Raw genomic sequence first — 22,178 nt, 5'->3', positions numbered from 1 at the left:
ATTCGTAAAATTTTTAATCTTCACAGCCTTGAAAATAAAGGAAACTTAAAATCCACAATACAGAGAATTAATTATCGAAAAAAACTTTTAAAAAGAATGTAAGAATAAAAATTTCAATAAACCAAAAATCTTTAAAAGTCGAAGAATCAGGAATTCTTTAAAAATCCAAACGGCCAAAAATTGAAAAAAACGGTAAATTTGAAAAAAATGGTGAAATCGTAAAAAAAATCTAAAAATTATAAATCAAGCAATCTAGAATTTAAAAAGGCATAAAAAAACTGAAAATTTCGTGGAAAATTTACATATCTCAAGACTAAACTAAAAATCTAACAAAAATTTAAAAAAAAATCTAAGAATCTTGAAAACTGATTAATCTACAATGAAAAATAAAAAAAGTAATTCTATAAAAACTACAAATATAAAAAACTTAATACAAAAGATACCATAACATTTTTTAAAAAAAACTTTAAAATTGTTAAAACCCATATTTAAAAAAAATCTTTAGTCCTAATATTTAATAATTTACAATTCAGAAAATTTAAGAAACAATAAACATGGATACTTCAAAATTCTAATTATAAAAATATTAAATATCAAAAAAGAGGAGTCGATGTTGGAGGATTCTTAAAAAACTGAATTTAAGCGATCTTGGTCTCAAAAGTTTTTTTTTTTTAAGTATCAAAGTATCATAAAAAGTTTTATATTATTAAAAACCAAAAAAAAAAAAAATATCTCAAATCATTCCACAGAATCTAATTTGAAAAAATTGGACAAACCTTTGCAGTGCTACCAGATAAAAATTACAAGAAATCCAACCAATTTTAACTTATTACCGAAGAAATCCAACCAATTTTAACTAAACTTCAACATTTTTTCTTTCTCTATTTCACAGCTCCCAAATCATCCCCCTCTCAACAAAAAAAAGGACGAACGCAATCGCGATGCATTTCTCGAGGATTATTGTGCGCATTCTTCCCACAACACACGGCGGCTGATGGTGGACAACAAAAAATTGTACAGTTTCCTCCCTTTTTTTTTCCTTCTTTTTGTTTATTTTGCAAAACCAGTGTAAAATTCTTACCATGCCATTAATTTCAAAAAATGATTGTGGATTCCTTTCTTTTTTTCTTTTTTTGAGTATAACAGATTTAGTAGGTATATATTTCATTTAAAAAGTGTAGAACATTATTTTTTCTATAAAATACAGTAACTTCTGGAATGCTGGATCATGTGCGCGAGAGAATTTATTTTAAAGCTTTTTTTTTTTGTTTAGGTATAATTTTCCTTTGATTGTTTAAGAAAAAAACCAGAATGTAGCAGTAAGCGAGTGCGACGATATTTCAGGCTAGTTTTTAAGTGGCGAGTTTTTAGTGAGTAGCAGCAAACAGCAACAAACAAACAAACACAAAAAGTATTCAATTTGGAGCGAATTTTGACAACAACAAAAAAGCTGCTTATTTTCGATGAAAATAACCTTTAAATTAAATGCACTCAGAAGAAAATTAAGATGATTTGAAAACAATCAAAGCAAGCGCGTGAATTTAGGTCGTATTTTTCGGAATGAAAGTGTCAGAAGAAATTAGAGTCGATGTTTTTCGGTAAGATTAGAAATTATGGAGTAAAAGTTTTCCGCGGCAAACAAAAAGAAGAAGAAGCAAACGATTTGTCACGTTTGAATCAAAGCTGGCGGGGCGTTTTTTTTCTTCGGTGGAGTTTGAAAGAAAACGTCAAACTTTTGTGTAACACTAGAATAATTTATTTTCGCGAGTAGAAAGACCCTTCCCATCAGTACGGGAACCGCTCCTTGCACGTGTTCCGACAATCCGCCCCACTCAGCCACTCGTCCGACCCATCACAGCAATCGCACACCCCGTCGTTGGCCCACCCGCTCGGCACGGACGTGTAACCGCCCCTCCCCGTGGCATGCCGCTTCTGGAACCGGCAGTAGAACCTGCCCCGGTCGCACGCCCCCGTCCCCGGCTCGTCGCTCCCGTCCTCCGGGCAGTCGCAGTAGTCGTCGTTGACCCGCGCCCAGCTGACGTGGCGCGTCGACGACAGACAGCGGAACGCCGCCGACGATCCAGGTTGGTACGCGTCCAGGTCGCGCAACCGGATGCCCCTGAAAAAAAGGCGTCAATCGTCCAAAATCTCTCAACTTCACTCAAAAATCTCACTCACCGCAGAATCCGCTTCTCGTAACTGCCAACCTTCTCGACGTACACGTACCGCGCGTCCTCCGACGGTCCCCGGAAGTCGGCGGTCCTGTTGCCGTCCCCTCCTCCTCCCCCTCCCTCGTCCTGCACGGCGTTGTTGTTGCTTGGCTGCTTCCCTCCGGCGCCATTATTCCCTGCCGAATGTGATGGAGGTGGAACGTTACTACTGGCGGCCACTACCGAACCGTGCCGGTTAGTTTGCGGGTTAGTGTGAAGCGAAGACTCCGTCGTTTGCAACTGACTGATGTAGAAAAACTGGTAGCCGAAGAAGACGAACGCCATCAGCAGCACCCCGAGCAGGGTCATCTTGAGCTTCTGCTTGTAGAACGGCTTGTAGTAGATGTTGTCCCGCTTGACCCATGTTTTGCGCATTTTGAATGGGAACTTTTTGCTAAAACTAATTTAGTGGATTTTTTTTAAACGGAGATTTTGCGTTTCCAAATTGACTTCCTGGACAAAGATCTGAGCACTTTAGATTTTGTTCCGTGTTTACATCGTTCGCGTGACGTTTCGCGTTGCTGTCATAGTGGAGGGGGGTGATGATGCCTCATCGACCAAAAACTGTGAGGAAACAACAACTGCAGTACCGTTTCGCTAGTTTGGACATTCTGTTGAATGTTAGTGTTACAAGGGTTTCTAGTCAAAAATTTATCAACGCATTCAAAGTATGTTTACATGGCTGCTAGACGTTTGTTTGAATCAGATTTGCTATCGCTTTCCAGTAAAAGCTTTTTGTCAGTCGACTTCCAGCTGTTTGTTTTCGACTGACCGCCCGATATATTAGTCAACATATTTCGCAGGGCTGTGACAGCTCGAGCTCAATCATTGTTTACATCAGGACACTGATGACGAGAAGTTCGTCATGTTTGGGTAAAATTATGTATTTTTCACTGAGCCTTGACTTCTAAAATCTGGAGCAACACGAGAAAAGGGCGGTTAAGCAGTTTGAACTATTTTGCTATTTCGACGCCAACATTTCAAAAAGCATCATGTACAAACCATGCGTTTTGAGAAAAACGCATTTGAATGTTGAGCACCCATTTTCAATTCCCATTTTAATATAAAAGCAAAATAAGATGATCTAATAATAACAAACGATGAAAAACGTTGCTTTTATTGATACTTAATCATCCAAATTCAATAAAACATCATTTAATTTTATTTGAGTAAAACAAACATAACTTCTTTTGAAATCACCAACGTCTATATCACGTGATACCCTGCTGTCATTGAGGGGGACGCCTTGTTATGATTCGTTTTTCTTCGCCGAATGTACATGGCGCTTTTTTCATGATGATTTTTTTTCGTCACGAGGTTCATGTAGTCTTTTGTTTGACAGGTTGACATGGCTATATAAACAGGGACTGCTGATGGCAGAGATTTTGTTTATGTTACTTTATTTAAAATCATGATTAAACAGACTTTACTGAAGTAACTTTTGCTCATTTTTGGTGGAGAGGTAGCATATTAGGAGTACTTTCAGAATATGCAATAACCCAGAAAGTGTCAACACGCAGAAAAAAGAATTATCAATTCGATAAGTTTCTGCCATCATTTCGATAAATTAAATTATCGGTTGGCAACCAATAATTTATTTTATCAAATTTGATAATTTTTCTTATCAGTTTAATAAACAATGTGTATCAATTTGACAAAATATATTATCGCTTTATAAACGTCATTTGAGAAACGTCAAAAGCAAAATTTATCATTTCGACAAAAATATTTATCATTTCGATAAATGAGTTTATAGAAAAGATAAAGTATTTTATCAAATTGAAAATGTTATTTATCTTCCTTCCACTGCTAGTTCTTCGTATATAAAATAAAACCAAACAAAATATATGCTGCTTTTTAAACTTTATTTTGTTACAAAATTGTAATACCATAAGAAGATAATCCTACTCGGTGAATGGTCCATCGGTTGCTGCCATTTGTGACAGAGGTTTGGACTCTCCAGGTTGTAGATGTGCATCCGTGGTGGGCCATCGGGTCGAAACTCCACCTCGGAGGATTCTCTCGATACTGGGTGCGTTGTGTTACAAGGACGAAGACGTCGAAAAGCGGCTTGACGGTGTCCTGATTTCTGGTAGGGTTTGGTTCAGGAAACACGCAACTGAAAAGAAGCACGTTTAGCACGACCAACTAGAAATCCAACTTTTATTTTAAAACTCACCTATTGAAATTCAGCGCAAATCTGACACTATCCTTCACCGGTTCCATTGGCAACGTCAGCCAGCCTCTTCTTCCTGGGTGCCAGATTCTTCGGTTTCCCTTTTTTCTTAGGCTCCGGTTCTGGTTCTTCCAGAAAACTGCAGTTGCTTTTCCAATATGGCCAGCATGGGTGCGTCTCTTCAGTTGCGGAAGCAGCAGGACTCGCCATTGCGGACTTGATCATTGTGACCGTGAGTTTGGAGGATTCCAATTTCTCCGGTGAAACCACGACAGTAGGAAGAGAGGGACGGTGGTTCCTCAACTTCTTTAAGCACGTTGACCTTTACACACAGTTGGACTCGACCGACAGACGACCTTTATTTTGTAAGCTGGCCAAATCCTCCGGGTACAACGTCTTTAAAGAAACTTGTTCGTTTCCTCACTCATTTTGGTTTGTTTGTTTATGTTTCAAATGACAGGCAAAAACGTGCATACGGAAAAAAAAAATCTAGCAATAATGCTATTTATCAAAATGATAAAGAAGATTGTCGTTTCGATACGTAAAGTTTATCAAAACGATAATTCAACGTTATCAGAACAATAATCAAAAGTAATGATATTTATCAATTTGATAAGGCAGTATTTATCTGCGTGAAAATGTACAAGATGCCTTTTGAAATGTTACCGTCGATTTCTCAAGCTTAAGGTAATTATTTCTTATAATTCAAAGTGGGAAACAATAGCTGGCCTTCCCAGCTATCGTTTAACGTAATAGGTTTTGAAAAAAAGTTGCATATTGCCTGGGAAGTAGCAAAATAGTTTCACCTGCAAAATGCTTATGCGCCCTTTTCAAATGTTGCTCCAGAAATGAGGCTTTCTAGGCCCAGTGAAAAAAAAAATAATTTAACCCAAAAATGACAAACTTCTCGTTGGTAAATTTCAGACTAGAAAAAGCCCTATATCTAAACTCAAAGAATTCAAAACTTAAAAATTATAAAATTTCCAAAGTTTAAAAAATTGGTGATTCAAAATATTCAAAAAATCTGAAATTTAAAAAATTGTAAGACTTACAAATTCAAAAATTCCCAAATAAAAAAAATCTAAAATTCAAAATTTGGAAAGTTTAGAACATCAAAATTAATGTATTCAAAAATTGTACAATTCATTGAAGGATTTTAAAATTGAAAAAAATAATTCTGGAGCTTTAAAACTTCAGAATCTTTGAGTTTAAGATTTTTTAAATAATATAATTTCCGTATTTCATTGTTTTTTTCATTGCAGTTTGTTCAATTCCTAAATTTTTGGGCTCTTTATTTTTCTTAATTTTTCAATTTTATTTTTTTTAAGAATTTGGATTTTTGAATATTTTAATCTTTTTATTTTATTCTAACGAGAACTTCATACTGTACTTATAGCTAAAGCTAAGTATGCAGATAGGAAGGAACGCTGTCAAGAAATGTTGCGCATTCTCTTCGTGACTCTTTTGATTTTTCATGTCCCCGTGTAATGAAGTTATGAAATTACGAAGTTATGAAATTAGAAAATTATAAAGTAATGTTTTGAAAGTTTTTCATAAATTCTTAAAATACTCAATTATTAAAATTCTTAAATTTTAAAATTCTTGAATTCTTAAATTCCTAAATTTTTAAATTTTAAAATTCTTAAATTCCTAAATTTTTAAGTTCTTATATTCTTAAATTATTAATTTTAAAATTCTTAAAATCTTTAATTCTTAAATTCTTAAATTCTTAAATCCTTAAATTCTTAAATTTTTAAATTCTTAAATTTTTGAATTCTTAAATTCTTCATTTCTTAAATTCTTAAATTATTAAATTATTAAATTATTAAATTCTTAAATTCTTAAATTCTTAAGTTCTTAAGTTCTTAAATTCTTAAATTCCTATATTCTTGAATTCTTAAATTCTGAAAATTCCTTAATTTTCAATTATTGAATTAATAAATTCTTAATTTTTAAAATTTGTAATTTTTTTTTAATTCTGAATTTTGTTTTTTTTTTAATTTTTGAATTTTAATATTTTTATTTCGAAATCTTTAAATTATAAAATTCTTTAATTTTTATATTTCTAAATTTTTAAATTTCTAAATTTATTTTTTTTGGATTGGGTCCTAAAATGAAGCTTAGATTGCTGATATTATTGTTTACAGCGATAAAGCTTATTTTTCTGAGTACAATGACCCTTTGTACGACCACAAAGAGTTTAAAATGGATTTTTAAATCAAATTTGAAAAATTTAACTCGCGGCCCTTCTTGACAAAAAAAGTTCCTATTTGACAGCTCGTTCCAAGGGAACCATAGTTGGTCCATCGAAAAAAAATTGTCTTGTCATTATTTTTTTGCATTAAAATGAAAAAAGTGATCAGAAATGGTTTTTGATCGTGTTTTTTACCGCTGTACATAAAAATTGACATATGGCCTTAGTACCCAATTCTTAGATTTTAAAATACATGAATTCTTAATTTTTTATTCTAGAATTTTTATTTTTTGAATTTGTTTAAAAATAGAATTTTTTAATATTAGAATTCCGGGGTTTTTGTTAATTTGATTTTTAAAACTTTTGAAATTTTGACTTGTAATTTTTGAAATTTTTATCCTTTTTTAATTTATGAATACTTTGATATTGCTTTGATATTCAAATTATTATTCAATTCTGCATATTTATTATTTTGAATTTTCAAATTTCAGATATTATAAAATGTTGAAATTTCCTTCATTATTATTTTGTTATTTGAAATTTCAAAAATGTTTGTTTTTCCGTATTTTTTATTTTTGAATAATTTTTTATCGTTGAATTTTAAAATTTCAGATTATTATTGAATTTTTCAGTAAGAAAATAGATATTTTTATGATTATTGTCCTGTTTATTTTCACTCTGGTTTACCTTCATATTGGTTCCTCCAGTGTGGATCGATCGGACAGCGCAGTGGACTCATAATCCAGAAGTTGCTGGTTGATACTAGCAATAGTTGGCGACACGATTGCCGACAACTATAAAGACAACTTTTTTTTCTAACTCCATTTCGACCAAAAAACTAATGATTATTATATCGATTACAAAAATTTTGAAACGTTTGTAATTATCAGTCGCATTCAAAAAGGAAAATTCCAATTCTTTGTTTATTTCTCCACCGTATAGCGCACCCGACTCGGCACCCGATCTTGATTCCTCGGCCGGTGAGCTTTTAGATATAGCGGTCACCTTGGCATTGTTGGCCAGAGTTGGCAGACGTGTGAAGAGGTCCTTGTTCGGGATTAGATAAGGTGAAGCTTTCTCCGTTCCACGATCACACCGTTTTTCGCCAGTTTTGTTTTTGGTTTTGCGTGTTGCAGTTACACTGCAGAGCCCTTCTCAAACACGGACGAGAACTTCAACTGCTTACCATGCACAATTTTCGTAACTCGCAACATTTTCCACTTTACTGGATTGAAATCGCATCAGAAATCAGAGCCCTTTGGAGTTCTTCGTCAAAAATTAACATTGTCTTAACGTTTTGATGATAAATTTTCATCGACATCAGTTTTGAGCTGGCTTAACCTATTGACTGCGTGGAACGTTCGGATTCGGTCGGTACTGCCGATTGTTGGTAACCCTGGGGTATACACTTTATCGTTTGTGAGATAAAGTAACAAGCTTAAGTTGCCGTTTGCCATGGCCTTTTCGTAAACTACGTCGACGGCTTCTGGGATGACCTCGCCCAAATAAGACCCACGTTGGAAGGAGACGGCGTCATAGACCAGCTTGGAAATGAGTTGATTTGGCATCAGAGTGCTGTGTGATTGCTTTGCTTCAGCCTAATCACCTACCTTGTGAGACTTTATAGGTTTCTTGAAGCTGTCCTTCCTTGTAGCACCCTGAAACAAATTTGTCAGTCACATCTGTGTTTGGGAAGCACTCTTTCGGTGGCCAATGAGACTATTTAGGCTCACAAAAAATGAGAACATTTCGAAGTAAAAGACACAATTTTCTTTTCTTAAATTCATTTATTTCACTGCGTCAAACCTAGTTTTCTTATCGATGCCTAAATTAACTAGATATAAAACCTTCTTTTATGACAACCAGAAACAAATTGTATTAATTGTGTGTGGGAGAGAACTGAAAAATAGGTGAATAATCGGGTCTAATCATATTTGAGCTCGAGTCGATACACCGTCCAACAAAAAAAAATTGTAAGCTACACTCGGTGTGTTTATTCAATTTGATTAGAAACTCAAAATAACGCATGAGTAAAACAAACCTAAAAGTATATTTGCGACCTTTTACGACGTCAAGCAAAACGAAACTGAATCGGATTTTCAAATAAGTATTTCTGTGTTTTTGTTTTGTTTGTTCCCTCTTTGAACCCCGTCTCAATTTATTTAATACCCCCGCAATTCGTATCAAAGCACAGATCTTCAACTTTTGTTTTCTCTCTCTTTCTCAGATTGATGCACTGTCTTCTCCAAAAAGTTGATTTATTTCTTCTAAGCACGGCTCCCAAAATGCCTCCTCTTCCTGACCCCGCTTTCCACCTTCCACCACGAATTAGATCAACTTCTTGGCGATAAAGTACCTTCTCAGGTAGAGCACCTGCCACGTGGCCAGCCCCAGCAGGCAGCACATGCTGAAGATGCTGAAGAACAGCACGCGGCTGTTGGTGCTCTCTGTTGAAACGAGAAAAAAAAAGAATTATTTATTGAAACGAAAAAAAAGATGATTTTTCTTACCATTGGTGTCGCGCATCTCCTCCTCGCGCTTTCGCATCAGCGCAAAGTCCTGCACGATGGCATCCGAGAGATCCTCCAGGCGCTTCAGGTCCACCTCGAGCGGTTTGAGCTTGGCCGCCTCACCGATCTGGAACAACAAAAAAAAATAATTGTTAAAATATTGAACAAAAAAAACCTTCGAGCTAATTTCGACTAGCGTACAAAACTGGAGAGGAGCACACTTTTGTTAGTGGGAAACAAAAAAAACTCGAAATTAAAGCTAAACTTTTTAATTCAGTCACGAATGCTTTCTTTTTGTTTTTGCTAATATTTATAAAATAGTGAAAAAATAAAATAATAATCTGCGTTCTGAGATTGAAAAATTTAAATTATTATTAAACTCCTTTGTATGTTCGTCGCATCTCTCTCTCTCTCTCTCTCTCTCTCTCTCTCTCTCTCTGTCTTCCTTGTGTTTACTGCGTGGTGACAGAAGTCATTTGAATGCGATCACGCGAGAGATGATCGGAATCTCGGTAGAATGTCAAACGTATAAAAAATTTAAATAGCAAGCCATAGTCTCAACATTGCCTCTCACCCAATCGGCCTGGGTTCGATCCCAGACGGTCCCGGTGGCATTTTTCGAGACGAGATTTGTCTGATCACGCCTTCCGTCGGACGGGAAGTAAATGTTGGCCCCGGACTAACCTAAAAAGGTTAGGTCGTTAGCTCATTCCAGGTGTAGGAGTCGTCTCCCTGGGTCCTGCCTCGGTGGAGTCGCTGGTAGGCAGTTGGACTAACAATCCAAAGATCTTCAGTTCGAATCCCGGGGTGGATGGAAGCTAAGGTGTAAAAAGAGGTTTGCAATTGCCTCAACAATCAAGCCTTCGAACACCTAGTTTCGAGTAGGAATCTCGCAATCGAGAACGCCAAGGCAATGCTGTAGAGCGAATAATTTGATTTTGATTTTTGAGTCTCAACATTTGAATGCAAAAAGTGTTTCAAAATGCATTTTACACTAGTTCAGATGTTTAGCCATCATTAGTTTTCAAAAAATATAAGAAACAAAAATTTTAGCAAAAAAAAACTTTTTACGATACTAAACATCGATAATTCAAAAATTCATATTTTTTTAAATCAACCCAAATATGCTCATAATGATTCTTAACGCAGGGAATGCAATTTAATTTGCAGGGTTGTTACGGGAAAGTCGAAAAAAAATCCGCGCCAAATCCGCTCCGACCTAAAACCCAATCGCGACCAACATTCAAGAAATATCAATTTTTAAAGGAAAAAAAGTAATACAGATTTTTTTTTGATAACAAACAAACTCGTTTTATGTTTAAAGGCTCCAAAGGAATGGATGCAAAAAATCCTTTTTTCCGATGAATATTTTTTTTTTTTGCAAACTAGAGGGACTTTTAAACAACAATTTTTTTTTATTTAACTTTAAAAACATAAGCTAAGAAAGCCAAAATCTAAAATTTTGATAACATTATATTTTGAATTACGAAAGTCTAAAAGTTCAAAATCTATGAATTCAAATACAGTTTGTATTCCAAAATCTCGCTAAAATTTCACTCCAAAAGAAATATCATTTCCAATATTTAAAATATTTTTTTCTCAAAATTTCAAAATCTCTCACCTAAAATATGGCTTCAAAAAATTTGGCATTTAGAATTTAAAGAAATTAATAATTTTTAAATTATTCCAGATTTGAGATTTTTTTAATTTTCAAATTTTGACATTTTAAATTTTATTTTTTTTTAATTTTTGATTTTCTAGTTTTGAATTACAGATTTTTAAAATTCTGAATTTAGAAATTTCGAATTCTAAAAATTACAATTTTAGAAGCTTCGAAATTTTTTGAATCATTTTTTTCAATATTTTTGGAATAAAAAAAACTATTAAAATAAAAAAATGAATTTTTAATTTTGGAGCATTAATTTTTTGAATGTTCTAATCTTTTTTATTTTGCGCCAAGAATATTTAAATTTAGAAAAAATATATCTAAGGGTTAAATCCCATCTAAAATTCAAAGGCGGGACCCGCAGACAAAAAAATTAAAGAAAATTTCATTTGATTAGACTTCTATTTCCATTAAAATTTTGAAGTTTTTTTTTGTCCCCTGATTTTTTGAGTTGATAAAATAAAAAATTAAATTGAAAAATATTTGGCCTAAAAAATAAAAATTGGCAATTGACAAATTCAGAAATGCAACTCGATTATCCAAAGTTTCGATTATCCGAAGGTTTGTATTTTTTTGTTTTTTTTTTCTTTTTCTTGTTTTAAACATCAAATTCGAGTTCAGCGACTCCACTTTAGTCAAATTTGAATCGTTGATTGCTTATTAAATAATAAAATGCGAGGCCTTCGGATAATCGAGTCTGGACTGTATATAAAAAATAAAAAAACAAAACCTAAAAAGTAAGAAATGTAAAAAAATAACTTAATGCTTTAAAAATTTAGATATTAATGAATTTAATTGTAGAAATAAAAAAAACTTATTTAAAATTTCAAAAACAAAACAAAACAAGAAATCAAAGAAAAGATAAAAAAACGGAAAAAATATAAAAATTGTTTGTAGTTCTTGATGTAAAATTAACAAAAAAATCACAGAAAATATAATTTGAAAAAACTTAAAAAATCACAAACTTAAAAAAAATAAAATTGAAAAAAATATAGGTACATAAAAAATCTAGGGATTTGGAAAAAAGAACAGTTCGTACTCGATTATCAAAATTTCCGAAGTGCTCATTAAAATTTCACGAAACCTAAAATATGACTTCAAATATGCTCCAAAATTATATGATTTTCTGATGATTTGAGATGGCGGCAGTTAAGTATTGAAGAATCTAACAATATAACATTTTTAAAATGATTTTTTTTAGAATTTAATAATCTAAGTATTTTGATATTTAATTATGACAAAATTTAAGAAATTAAAATTGAAGGATTTAAACATTTAGGAACCTAAAAATTCAAGAATTGAACCAATGAAAAATTCAAGAATTTCAGAATTAAGAATTGAAGAGAGATTAAATTCTTGATTTTTTAAAGGAACTTTTGAATTTTGAAATTAAAAGTTTAGGGAATCTTAAAATTTAAAGAAAATGAAAATGTATAAAGCCAAAACATAAAAAAAAAACAGAATTAAAAACTAGGGATGTCAAATTTAAAACAATCTTGTACATGATTATCCGATGAATGAAGATTTTTTTTTCTTTCTCAAAATTTGGGTTTCTAACCTAAAATATAACTTAAAATTGACAAGAAAAAGAAAGAAAATTAAATTTTGGAAAATCTTAAGAGATATCAAAAAATGGCGTTAAATGTGTCGGATCTTTGTCAAGTGTGAGAATGATATGTAAAATTTTATGACAAACAACTTTGTCGAAGACCGCAAAACGATCCGAGGTTAACCCGGACGAGTTATGAGCTATTTAAAGAAGACGTTTTTGTATTAAACAAATGAAATTTTGACATTGAAATTCTGCAATGTTTAAGCTTATTGTTACGAACGAAATGATTTTTAGTAATGACAAATAAAACAGATGTAAATTTTGTTAAATGAATGAATTAAACTGCAAGATTGTGACTTATTTCTAGATAAGGTCAAACTTGCATCTTGAAACACGAAAAAAAAAAGCCACAAGCTAAAACTAGAAAACTGATTTCATAAAAACACAGAAAAACGTGGCTTTTGTTGGGGGAAAACGAAAAACTTACAGCACTCATAAACTGCTATCGAATCGAAAAACACGCCCGATAGCGCCAGAGTTTAAATGTACAACATCATTTCGTTTTTTATCAAATTTCGATAAGAAAGTAGAGAAAGGAAACAGAACCAATAATTAGACGGAAATGTTTTTGGCCCTTTCCAGCGCCCCTCCTCCGCACTTACCCCTTCGTAACTCTTGGTCTCGATGCCCTTCTTGATGTCGAGGGACACTTCCTGGTTCACGCCGCGGTGCGCTGCAACGAAAGAGCAATTTTATGCAACGATTTTTTTTGACAAATTTCACAACTTTGCAAACTTACTCGGCGGAACCTGCGAGATGAAGCAAATCTCGAACGTGTCGTACATTTCGCTGGTGAAGGTGAACTTGCCCTTGCTGATGTCCTCCTTCTGGGACATGATGTGGCCCTTGCTGTCCCGCACCTGAAAGCAAATCCGGATCATTAACTAATTGCCCTTTAAAAGGAAGGGGAAATCCGAAAACGTACCACGTAGTTAATCTTCTGGCCGGGCGCGCCCGTCACCTCGTACTCGCCGGCCACGATCTGGTTGCCCTGCATGTCGTCCTTGAGGCATTTCTGCGTGTTCGGTTCCAGCCCAAACATGATGGCCTGGGCCGTCTGGAACAGTGCGGTGGCGCCGACCAGCGCCAGCAAAACAACCCCGAAGCGATCCATTGCTCAACTCTGGGAACACTCGGCGCGGCGAATCTACTACACACCCGGGGGGAAAGACGGTTCTGGGTGCGCGCGCGTTTCGGGACACGGAAGAAATTGGAAAGTTTTCTGTGGACGCGATTCCGGAGAGATTTTTTTTTTTGGATGGGAAGTTTGACAGCAAAGCAAAGCGGAGATCGCCGGAGCTGAGCTGGCCGTATTTGACAGGATGGCTGCGGCGCGTGAGTGAGTGACGGATTGAGCGCGGAAGGAACTCAGCGCGCTGCGAGGGAGTGGCTGGTGAGTTGTTTTGAAGAGGGCGATGGGGGTGATCAAGAGAAAAAAATGTGATATTTATTTCTAAATATTTTTTGTTATTTAATATTCTTTAAAATAAAAATTAGGACAACAAGGCAAATTATAAAAACATTTATATTGAGTACTGAAACTCACGTTCAAAATCAATCAGTTTTCGTCAAACCTGTCAGATTTGAGTGTATTTCACTCATATCTGGGTGAATTTGAATCGATTTTTGATAATTTCAGAGTGAAATTCACTCGAATTTGACAGATGATTCCTTTACTCATTTCTGAGTAGGCTCTGTTTCGACGATAACTGAGTGATTTTGACTAAGATTTTGAACTTTCGTGCAATAAAATATGACAGTTTGGATTAAGCGAGTGTGACGGTGAGATCCGAGGTGAGAACGCTTGTAATTCCTGGGAGAAACAAATAAACTCAAGGGAATGATGGAAAGAGAGGAATCACAAATCCGTATAAATAATTTCAAGATTGTTCAGGTGTAAACCGAAAACGCGATCAAAAATTAAAGTGGAAGAATAAGGCTTTTAACTGCTTATTTAATTGTCGGTGTACAGGACGCCGCACTGTTTAATCATTTTATGGCGTACATTCAATTTTGCAGTCCAAAACCAGTCATTGAATTGAAAAAAATAAAATTCTTTTCCAAATTTTATTTTCTTGATTTGTGTGCACCTACATCGAAGACCAAGATTGTTTACTTTTTGCTCTTTGGTCTGACAGTCTTGGTCTGACAGATTTGGTCTGACAGCTTTATCATGGATTTTGGTCTGGTCTAGGCGAGGGATAGGACACAGCACCTTCCTGAATAAACTATTTTAATTTTCGAGGCGTTAATTTTTTAAATTCATATTTTTTTTATTGGGTCCTAAAATGAAGCTTAGATTGCTTACAACGATAGAGCTTATTTTTCTGAGTACAATGACCCTTTGTACGACCACAAAGAGTTTAAAATGATTTTTTAGTCAATTTTGAAAAGTTAACCTCTCGGTCCTCCTTGACAGCTCTTTCCAAGGGGACCATAGTGGATCCATCGAAAAAAGGTTGTCTTGTAAACTTTGTTTTTGCATTAAAATAACAAAAAGTGATCAGAAATTGTTTCTAAGCGTGTTTTTAATCTTTGTACATACTAATTTACATAGGGCTTAGGACCCTATTCTAGTATTCTCATATTCCTAAATTAATGTGTTCTTAAATTCTACAAATTTTCAAATCCTGCTATTCTTGCCATCATTTAAAATTACACAAAATAAGGTTATTTTGGAGCATTTTTTGAGTCACATTCAAGGTTAACCCTCTACAACCCAATCCCGCCTCTAGACGGGCTTCGATCTAAAAAAATCGCCATAAATCATTTTTTCAACCAATTTTTGATCTTTAAAAGCATTCGAAAGAAGAACTCTTGAAATTTTAGAAAATTTTAGGTTTGAAAGTTTGACTTGTTTTATGTGACTTTTCCAATGTTTTTAAAAATGTATTTTTTTAGGGGTCAACTTTAGCAGTGGTTTTTTCTAGCATTTCCTATATTTTAACTAAAAAGAAGTATTTTTTGTAGTGTTCCAGACTATGCCTCTACGTATTTTTTTTACAATTTAAATGATAATGGTCCTTGTTATGGTCCCATTCTAGAGCAGAAAATGTGAAAAACAAGCACAAAATTTAAGAAGAGACGGTAAAAATATGAAAAAAATAGAAAGGCAAAATGTAATGATAGAAGGTGGTAGAATAGGCCAAATACTACCAAAAACAAATATAAACTGAACAAGATAAACACGTATTGAAATACTACAAATAAAACAAGAAAAACATAAAACAAGAGAAGTAAAGTTTTTCGTAGAACAAAAGTTGCTCATAATGATCTTATAAAAACGGAAAAAATAAAAAAAATAAAAGAAAATGGGCAGCAGAGGGTTAAAGAAGAGGTTAGGGGTTAGGGACCTAAATATTGAGAAACAAAAAAAAATTATTCGATTATCCGGAGTGAATTTTTAACGAGGACTTTGGAGTTCGAGTTCGAACTGCGTCTATTTTTTTTTCAAATCCATAGGTCTTATATATTTTCATTAAATAATTTTTAATTGTAATTTTTTTAATTCTTTTTTTTATTTTTAGATTCTTAAGTTTTTGGTTTAATTTTGTTTTGTTTTGAAATTGATTTTTTTTAACTATCTATTTTTTAATTTCATGCTACTTTATTTGTGCCTAAAAAATTGCAAAATTGAAATCACCATTTTCTGATCAAGCCAAAATTTCATAGGGCTGTTTCAACAATTTTGATTTTTGTGGTCCGCAAAGTTTCACCTTTTCGCAAAAAATGTTTAAAAACCTTCATTTTCAAATAACATATCTCTAGAACTACAAGATGTACAAAGTCGAACCAGGACTCATTTTATTGTGCATAGAATCGATCTGCGTCTTCCATTATTTTTTTTAAGGAGCTTCCAGTCTATGTTGCGGAAATTAAGTCTTCCATGCTAAATTTTCACATTGAGAGCATATTTTAAATAAAGTTTTGACATCACCATCGTATTCCTGAGAAAATTTTACAATTGGGTTCAATGTTTTATTTTTAGTTCACACAAGAGTTCTGATCGTGGTTCTGATGTTTGTTTCCTGTTCGTGTTACTGAAAACTGAACTATTACCTATATAAAAAAGTAAATGTTTTTCCTAATTCGTCTATCCGAAGCGAAATTTTTAAAAGGCCTTTCAATAGTCAAGTCATGACTGTATAAATTAATAAATTACTTTCATACAGAATTATTAAATTCCATAAATCTACTTATTTAAGAAGAATTCCTTGATTAGATTAGGTTATTGATTTTTCATTTTTTTTATGCAGTCAGGGTTTAGGATTTTGATACAGCAACTCTAAATAAAATAACAATATTAATATAATTTATCATCGAAATTAATTCAGTTCACATTTTTAACACTTTATTTCACTTCAAATGAAATTATTTTTTTTCTAACCCTAAAAGATCTTGTTCCTATCCTAAACATCAACCACATCCTCCTCCACTTCCAACCGATGAAACTGCAGATGATCGTAGCACTCTTCCGTCCTCCGTTCGGGCAACTCTTCGTAGATGTGGCGCAGCAGTGCCGTTTCCTGCACCTCCGGAGCTGGCGCCTCGTACAGAAACGAATTCGTCCGCGTGGTGATGGTAAACCGTGCCAGCTGATCCTCCTTGGGCAAGCGTCGATAGAAGGGCTCGTGGTGTAGTCGTTTGTAGCGATTGTACACCAGGAGGATGCTGTGCGATACAAACAGTCCCGTTACGACGGTTGCCAGGATGATCTTGAGCTTGGATGGCACGTTGAATGGTTCCACGATGGTCACCGTTGGGTACGTTTGGACTGGGTGGCGTATAATGGTGGGAAGTGTACTGAGCGGGAGGGGTTCGGTTGACGAGGTGGATGTTGAGACCGCCAGATGGACCATGCAAGGGAGGCCACGAACCGTAAGACCGTAGTGAATTTGATGGTACTTGAGCTGAGCGAAGTACTGCGGGTGCTGCTGGATCAGCTGAAGTAACCAAACGCAATCCCAGGGATTGTCGTCAACTATGAGGTCAATCGAAGGAACGAAGAGTTCTGGGATTAGTTCGTGGAGCTGGTTCCCTGAGAGGATAATCTCCTGAAGATGCTCAAAGTGACTCAAGTGAAGAAATTGAAGCCTGTTTTGCTCTAAGTTCAGCTTAACAAGACGTGGACAGTCGAATAACGTCGTATTCGTGAAATGAATTAGATGGTTCAAGCTGAGATCAATGACTCTGACATTTTTAAGTGCAAAAAGCTGCACCGTTGCGTCGGTTAGTTCGTTACTGAACAGGTTCAGCGTTTGTATTTGGTCGTAGTTGCACATTGAGAAACTTTTAAGGTTCGAGCGTTCTATTTGCAAAGTTTTCAGCTGGAAACTGTTGCTAGAGCTGCACAACTTAACAATAGCGTCTTGATTACAGCTTATGTTGACTGCGTTGAAGTATTCTACAGAAGCCGATAGCATAATGATCATTTCGTTAATATCACTAACTGTCGAGTCAACAATGGTTACATTATTGAGCCTTTTCAAACCAGTTGTTTTGAAGGTAATTAATCTACTGTTCACAATTAGTACTTTTTCCAAATTTCTCAAATCGCTAAGCCCTTCTGTATCCATTGATTCAATTTGAACGCTATCGATTTCAAACTTCTTCAGATTGCTTAACCCTTGAAAACTTTTTGTTTCAATCCTTCTAACTGCGCTATCTTTCAAAGTCAATGATTCCAAACTTGCAAACTCCGCAAACGCATCATCAGCAATCCTTTCCAAACAGTAATCAGCCATCACAAGAACTTCCACTTGTTCCGGAAAGTGCAAATACTCCAGACCCAATCCATCCCGACTGACTTCATCACCCTCAAGTCTGTAACGCTTCACATTTCTAAACACGTTCCGTGAGTGCTGATTGAAAATCGGTTTCGCGGCGCAATTAAAGTGTACGGCAAACTCCAGCCCAGCTTCGCCATAATTGACGATCACCTCCAGCTTACAGCGTGACGCGTTTCGTTCACAGTTCCACGTGTCGCCAGGGGTTGTGCGTACCGCATGCGTTGCAGTTATCACAAAGGATATAAAAATGATAATCGACAAGTTCACGGTCGCCCTCGGCATGATTAAGAATAAAAGTCTGCCCAACCGGTGAGTGCCAATTTCCGATCGATACTGATCAGAGCTGGAAGAGAGAGGTGAGGATTAACGATCACTGATGATCACGCACGCGCACTAACCGTCGTTGGTCACGTACGGAATATTTTGGTGCACCAGTTTGGTGGTCGGCGGACATTCACAGAAGCAGTGCAAAAAGGGTACCTTAATTGCAATGAAATAAACAGAGTGATGATGATGGTTTGTTTACATTCAAATTGTGAATAAGCGAGCTTCTTGATTATCATGGAGGAGGAAAAGGATGAATAGAATAGTTTTATTACTGTTCAAATAGGTTTATTAATTTACTGCAAATATTTAACAACCTGGTTGAATTTTACTTCAATCATACTGGAAAGGGTATTCTATTGAATGTCTACATTTTCTGTTTTAAATGACAACTAATAACCTATCAATCAAATTATAAAATAACATCATGGTTGAAGTTTTTAAAAATAGTTTTTGTTAAACAATCGTTTTTTTAAGATGTTTTATTAATAATTTGGAAGTATTCATGGTTGGTTAACACTGCACTAAACCCAAATTATATAGTAATCTTATCTTAAAGCCAAAATCATATAAAAAAAATTATATTTTTTCATCTCAAAGCCCAGTTATGCATCCTCAAACTAAATTTGATGGAAACATTAATTAATTTCGATAAAATGAATGAAAAAAGAACATTAGCCCGGATTGATAATTTTACCCTCGGAAAATTAGTTTCATCTTTGTGAATAACAATATTACCAAATTAATCTCAATTTGAATCCTAAACTGCCGCAAATTGCTAGTTCGTCCCATATGTAATTTCGTCAATTTTGAAGTAGTGATGCAGTTTGGTTCGAAATCATGTAAACAATCAGAAAACCCAATAAAATGTAATACTTTGTTCTAGAAAACCAAAGAAAATCCCCTTTTCGTAAAATTCTAACACGTAGACTTATGGGCGGAACAAATTTGACATGCGTTTTTCTCCACTTGCTGTTTTTACATATGTAAAAAAAAACACGATTAAATACCATTCCTGATAACTCTTTATTTCCTTTTAATGCTAAAAAATAGCTAAATTGCTGAAAAAAAATAATAGCTGACAACGAGCTGTTAAGTATGACCTTTTTTATCAAGAATTCCTCAAGGGCCGCGAAGTTATTTTTTTTTAAATTTATTTAAAATCCAAACAAAGCTTTATCGTTGTAATCCTTTGTTTAAATTTAAGCTTAATTCTAGGACTCAATATTATCTAAATTCATCTCAACAAATTTGCTTCAAATAATCGAATCTGTGATTATTTATTCAAACAACCGATAGCTGAATTTTGACGTTTGAGTACGGACGAACGGACATGACACCAGGAACAAATTTTCTTCAAATTTCTGAAGCAAACTATCACTTGCGCCATTTACATTCGAGTTATCGAAGTAGCATCGCGCGATTACGCATGATTTCTCAAAATGTCTTATGCAATAATTATTTAAAACATTTAGCATTAATATGATGCTAGAAACAGTTTGTTGGCATTAAGTTTGTCGTTATGATTCTATTGCAATTTATCATGGATACTGAAATTGCCGACAAACTGGTAGAAACGGTATTTTTAATATAAATTCATACGACCATATCAAAAAATGCCCATCATCAGATGGGTTTGTTTACGTTTTAAACCACGTGGTGCGAAGATTTTGACATAAGCGATCTCGTCTGCGCAGGTTTTCGCAAAGAAAGAGTAAAAGAAAACCTGCTTCACTTTTTGAAACACCGTGTCATGTCCGTTCGTCCGTGAGTTTGTGTGCGAGCTTCGTCGGAGGATGACAGGATTAAGCCTGCGCATCCTTGGTGAAAAAAAGGAGTGAAAAAGTGAAAAAAAAGAAGAAAATCCAACGAGTTGGTCGGGCGTCGGGGCCAGTTTGTGTGCGAGCTTCGTAGGAGGAGGGAAAAAATAATGAAGTGTTATACAAATGCCATTTATTTACCACTATATACGCGCTGATCCCTGTTTTGCCTGATGGGATTGGAAGTTTAAAGATAGTTCGAGAACCCGTCTGGTTCTTGCTCTATGTTTAGGCGGGGCCAGACAATGCCCAAGGACCTCGGAATTGGGCCGCTAGGATCTCTGCCATTCTGAAATGGGTCATTGGAAGCAGCGCGAGGGCTGTCACCACCTAATACCCGGGACTGAGATATGTTGTATCAGCATAAACCAAGTCTGATACAAACTATACTTTCCCATAATTTCGCTGCCGGCCAGCGGGTATTGGATTGGACCACACACACACACACACACCGTGTCATGTCCGTTCGTCCGTGGTAATACTTGATATATTTTGAAAATCCTCAAACAAATCAAATAGTTTAAAAATTAATGGATTTTAAAAGATTACAATTTCGAGCACATTAAAAAATTACTACTGCAAAATATTAGTTTTGATACTGGTTTGATTTGAACTTTTAAAAATTATTGAGATGTTTAAAATCTGACAAGATTTTAAATTTATTTTAATCAAATGGTTTGTGGTCTTTCTTTTTTAACAGTCCGTTCTATGCTTGGTTCTCTGAAATGGCTTCTCCAAACAAAGCTGACATATTTTTATTTTTCGATACCTGTTCATTAAAAAATATCTTTCATAGATCTCTGGCAAGCCATAAATCGATGTAAACTAATATAACTAAACTGGTTTTTTTATTTCTCTTGAAGTTGACGAGCATTCGAGCTGATTATTGTGCGTTTTGCTGAAAAAGTAAATTTTTGAACATTTTAAATAAAAGCAAAGAAAAAAAACATTTCGTATCAAATTGGGTCCTAAAATGAAGCTTAGATTGCTGATATTATTGTTTACAGCGATAAAGCTTATTTTTCTAAGTACAATGACCCTTTGTACGACCACAAAGACGTTAAAATGGATTTTTAAATCAATTTTGAAAAATTAACCTCGCGGTCCTTCTTGACAGAAAAGCTCCTGCTTGACAGCTCGTTCCAAGGGGACCATAGTTGATCCATCGAAAAAATGTTGTCTTGTCAAACAAATTTTTAGCATTAAAATGAAAAAAAGTGATCAGAAATGGTTTTTAATCGTGTTTTTTACCGTAGTACATAAAAATTGACATAGGGCTTTAGTACCCAATTATCAAAAAATTTCAGAAATAACTGTGGTTCAGCAGCAGATTTTAATGTAAATATCATCAGGAAAATTCGTATCATCACTATAATTAAAAATAATTAGCTTCGCAGCTTTTCTTTACAGAAAGTTTTTTCTTTATTTGGTAATATTTTTGTCCCTGTTTTTTGTCTAATTTTGCATTTAAAAAACATAAGAATCTAGGATACTATTAAAAATGTCATGCATGCATGCTCTTTAAAAAAAAACGGTCCAATAAACAAAATATTGATTTTCTGCTTTTTGGGTGTTTTTGAATACCCCTGATTCAAGGTGGTTTTAAAACACCCAGTAAGCAGAAAATCCAAATTTTGTTTATAGGACCTTTTAAAAACAAAACTCGAAATCTTATGGTTTCAAAAATTATCCCCTCAAATTTTTAAATCATTTCAGTACGCCACTGTCCGACCCCCCAAAAACTCTCTATTCAAATGCCACTCACAACTTGCACGCAAGTTCGGTGAGCGCCCCCTCCCACGCACGCAGCCACTTTCGCACGTCAAACGTCGAAACGTCACAACAAACTGAAAGGAAGAAAGAAGGAAAAAAATATC

At 34.6% G+C, this 22,178-nt stretch overlaps 3 protein-coding genes across 5 annotated transcripts in view; 1 reads left to right on the top strand and 2 right to left on the bottom strand.

Moving 5' to 3' along the window:
* Positions 1 to 1,502, top strand: part of LOC6043588 (UPF0565 protein C2orf69 homolog) — a 76,991-nt gene extending 75,489 nt beyond the window's left edge. The window contains exon 6 of the mRNA XM_038255993.1: positions 893 to 1,502. The gene's annotated coding sequence lies outside the window, so the exon portion shown is untranslated. The remainder of the gene's footprint in view (positions 1 to 892) is intronic.
* Positions 1,503 to 1,738: 236 nt separating this feature from the next.
* Positions 1,739 to 2,736, bottom strand: LOC6054237. 2 transcript variants are annotated; one of them, XM_038256021.1, is made up of 3 exons: positions 2,456 to 2,736; positions 2,179 to 2,347; positions 1,739 to 2,119 (listed from the first exon to the last, which is right to left on the bottom strand). In XM_038256021.1, exons 1-3 carry the CDS (start codon positions 2,583 to 2,585, stop codon positions 1,786 to 1,788), a joined length of 633 nt encoding a protein of 210 aa, XP_038111949.1. In that variant the 5' UTR covers positions 2,586 to 2,736; the 3' UTR covers positions 1,739 to 1,785. The 2 variants fall into 2 exon arrangements, with proteins under 2 accessions (XP_038111949.1, XP_038111943.1); XM_038256015.1 differs by having other exon boundaries at positions 2,179 to 2,733.
* A 5,611-nt stretch (positions 2,737 to 8,347) lies between these two features.
* On the bottom strand, positions 8,348 to 13,691 carry LOC6043591 (transmembrane emp24 domain-containing protein bai). Of its 2 annotated transcripts, XM_038249151.1 has the most exons (6): positions 13,294 to 13,691; positions 13,108 to 13,228; positions 12,971 to 13,041; positions 12,796 to 12,810; positions 9,091 to 9,217; positions 8,348 to 9,027 (listed from the first exon to the last, which is right to left on the bottom strand). In XM_038249151.1, the coding sequence occupies exons 1-6, from the start codon at positions 13,480 to 13,482 to the stop codon at positions 8,909 to 8,911; spliced, it is 642 nt and encodes a 213-aa protein (XP_038105079.1). In that variant the 5' UTR covers positions 13,483 to 13,691; the 3' UTR covers positions 8,348 to 8,908. The 2 variants fall into 2 exon arrangements, with proteins under 2 accessions (XP_038105079.1, XP_038105080.1); XM_038249152.1 differs by lacking the exon at positions 12,796 to 12,810 and having other exon boundaries at positions 13,294 to 13,689.
* Positions 13,692 to 22,178: the final 8,487 nt, after the last annotated feature.

The sequence above is a fragment of the Culex quinquefasciatus genome, chromosome 1 (assembly GCF_015732765.1).
Source record: "Culex quinquefasciatus strain JHB chromosome 1, VPISU_Cqui_1.0_pri_paternal, whole genome shotgun sequence".
NCBI classification, from domain to species: domain Eukaryota; kingdom Metazoa; phylum Arthropoda; class Insecta; order Diptera; family Culicidae; genus Culex; species Culex quinquefasciatus.
This window is presented reverse-complemented; position numbering and strand designations above follow the sequence as displayed.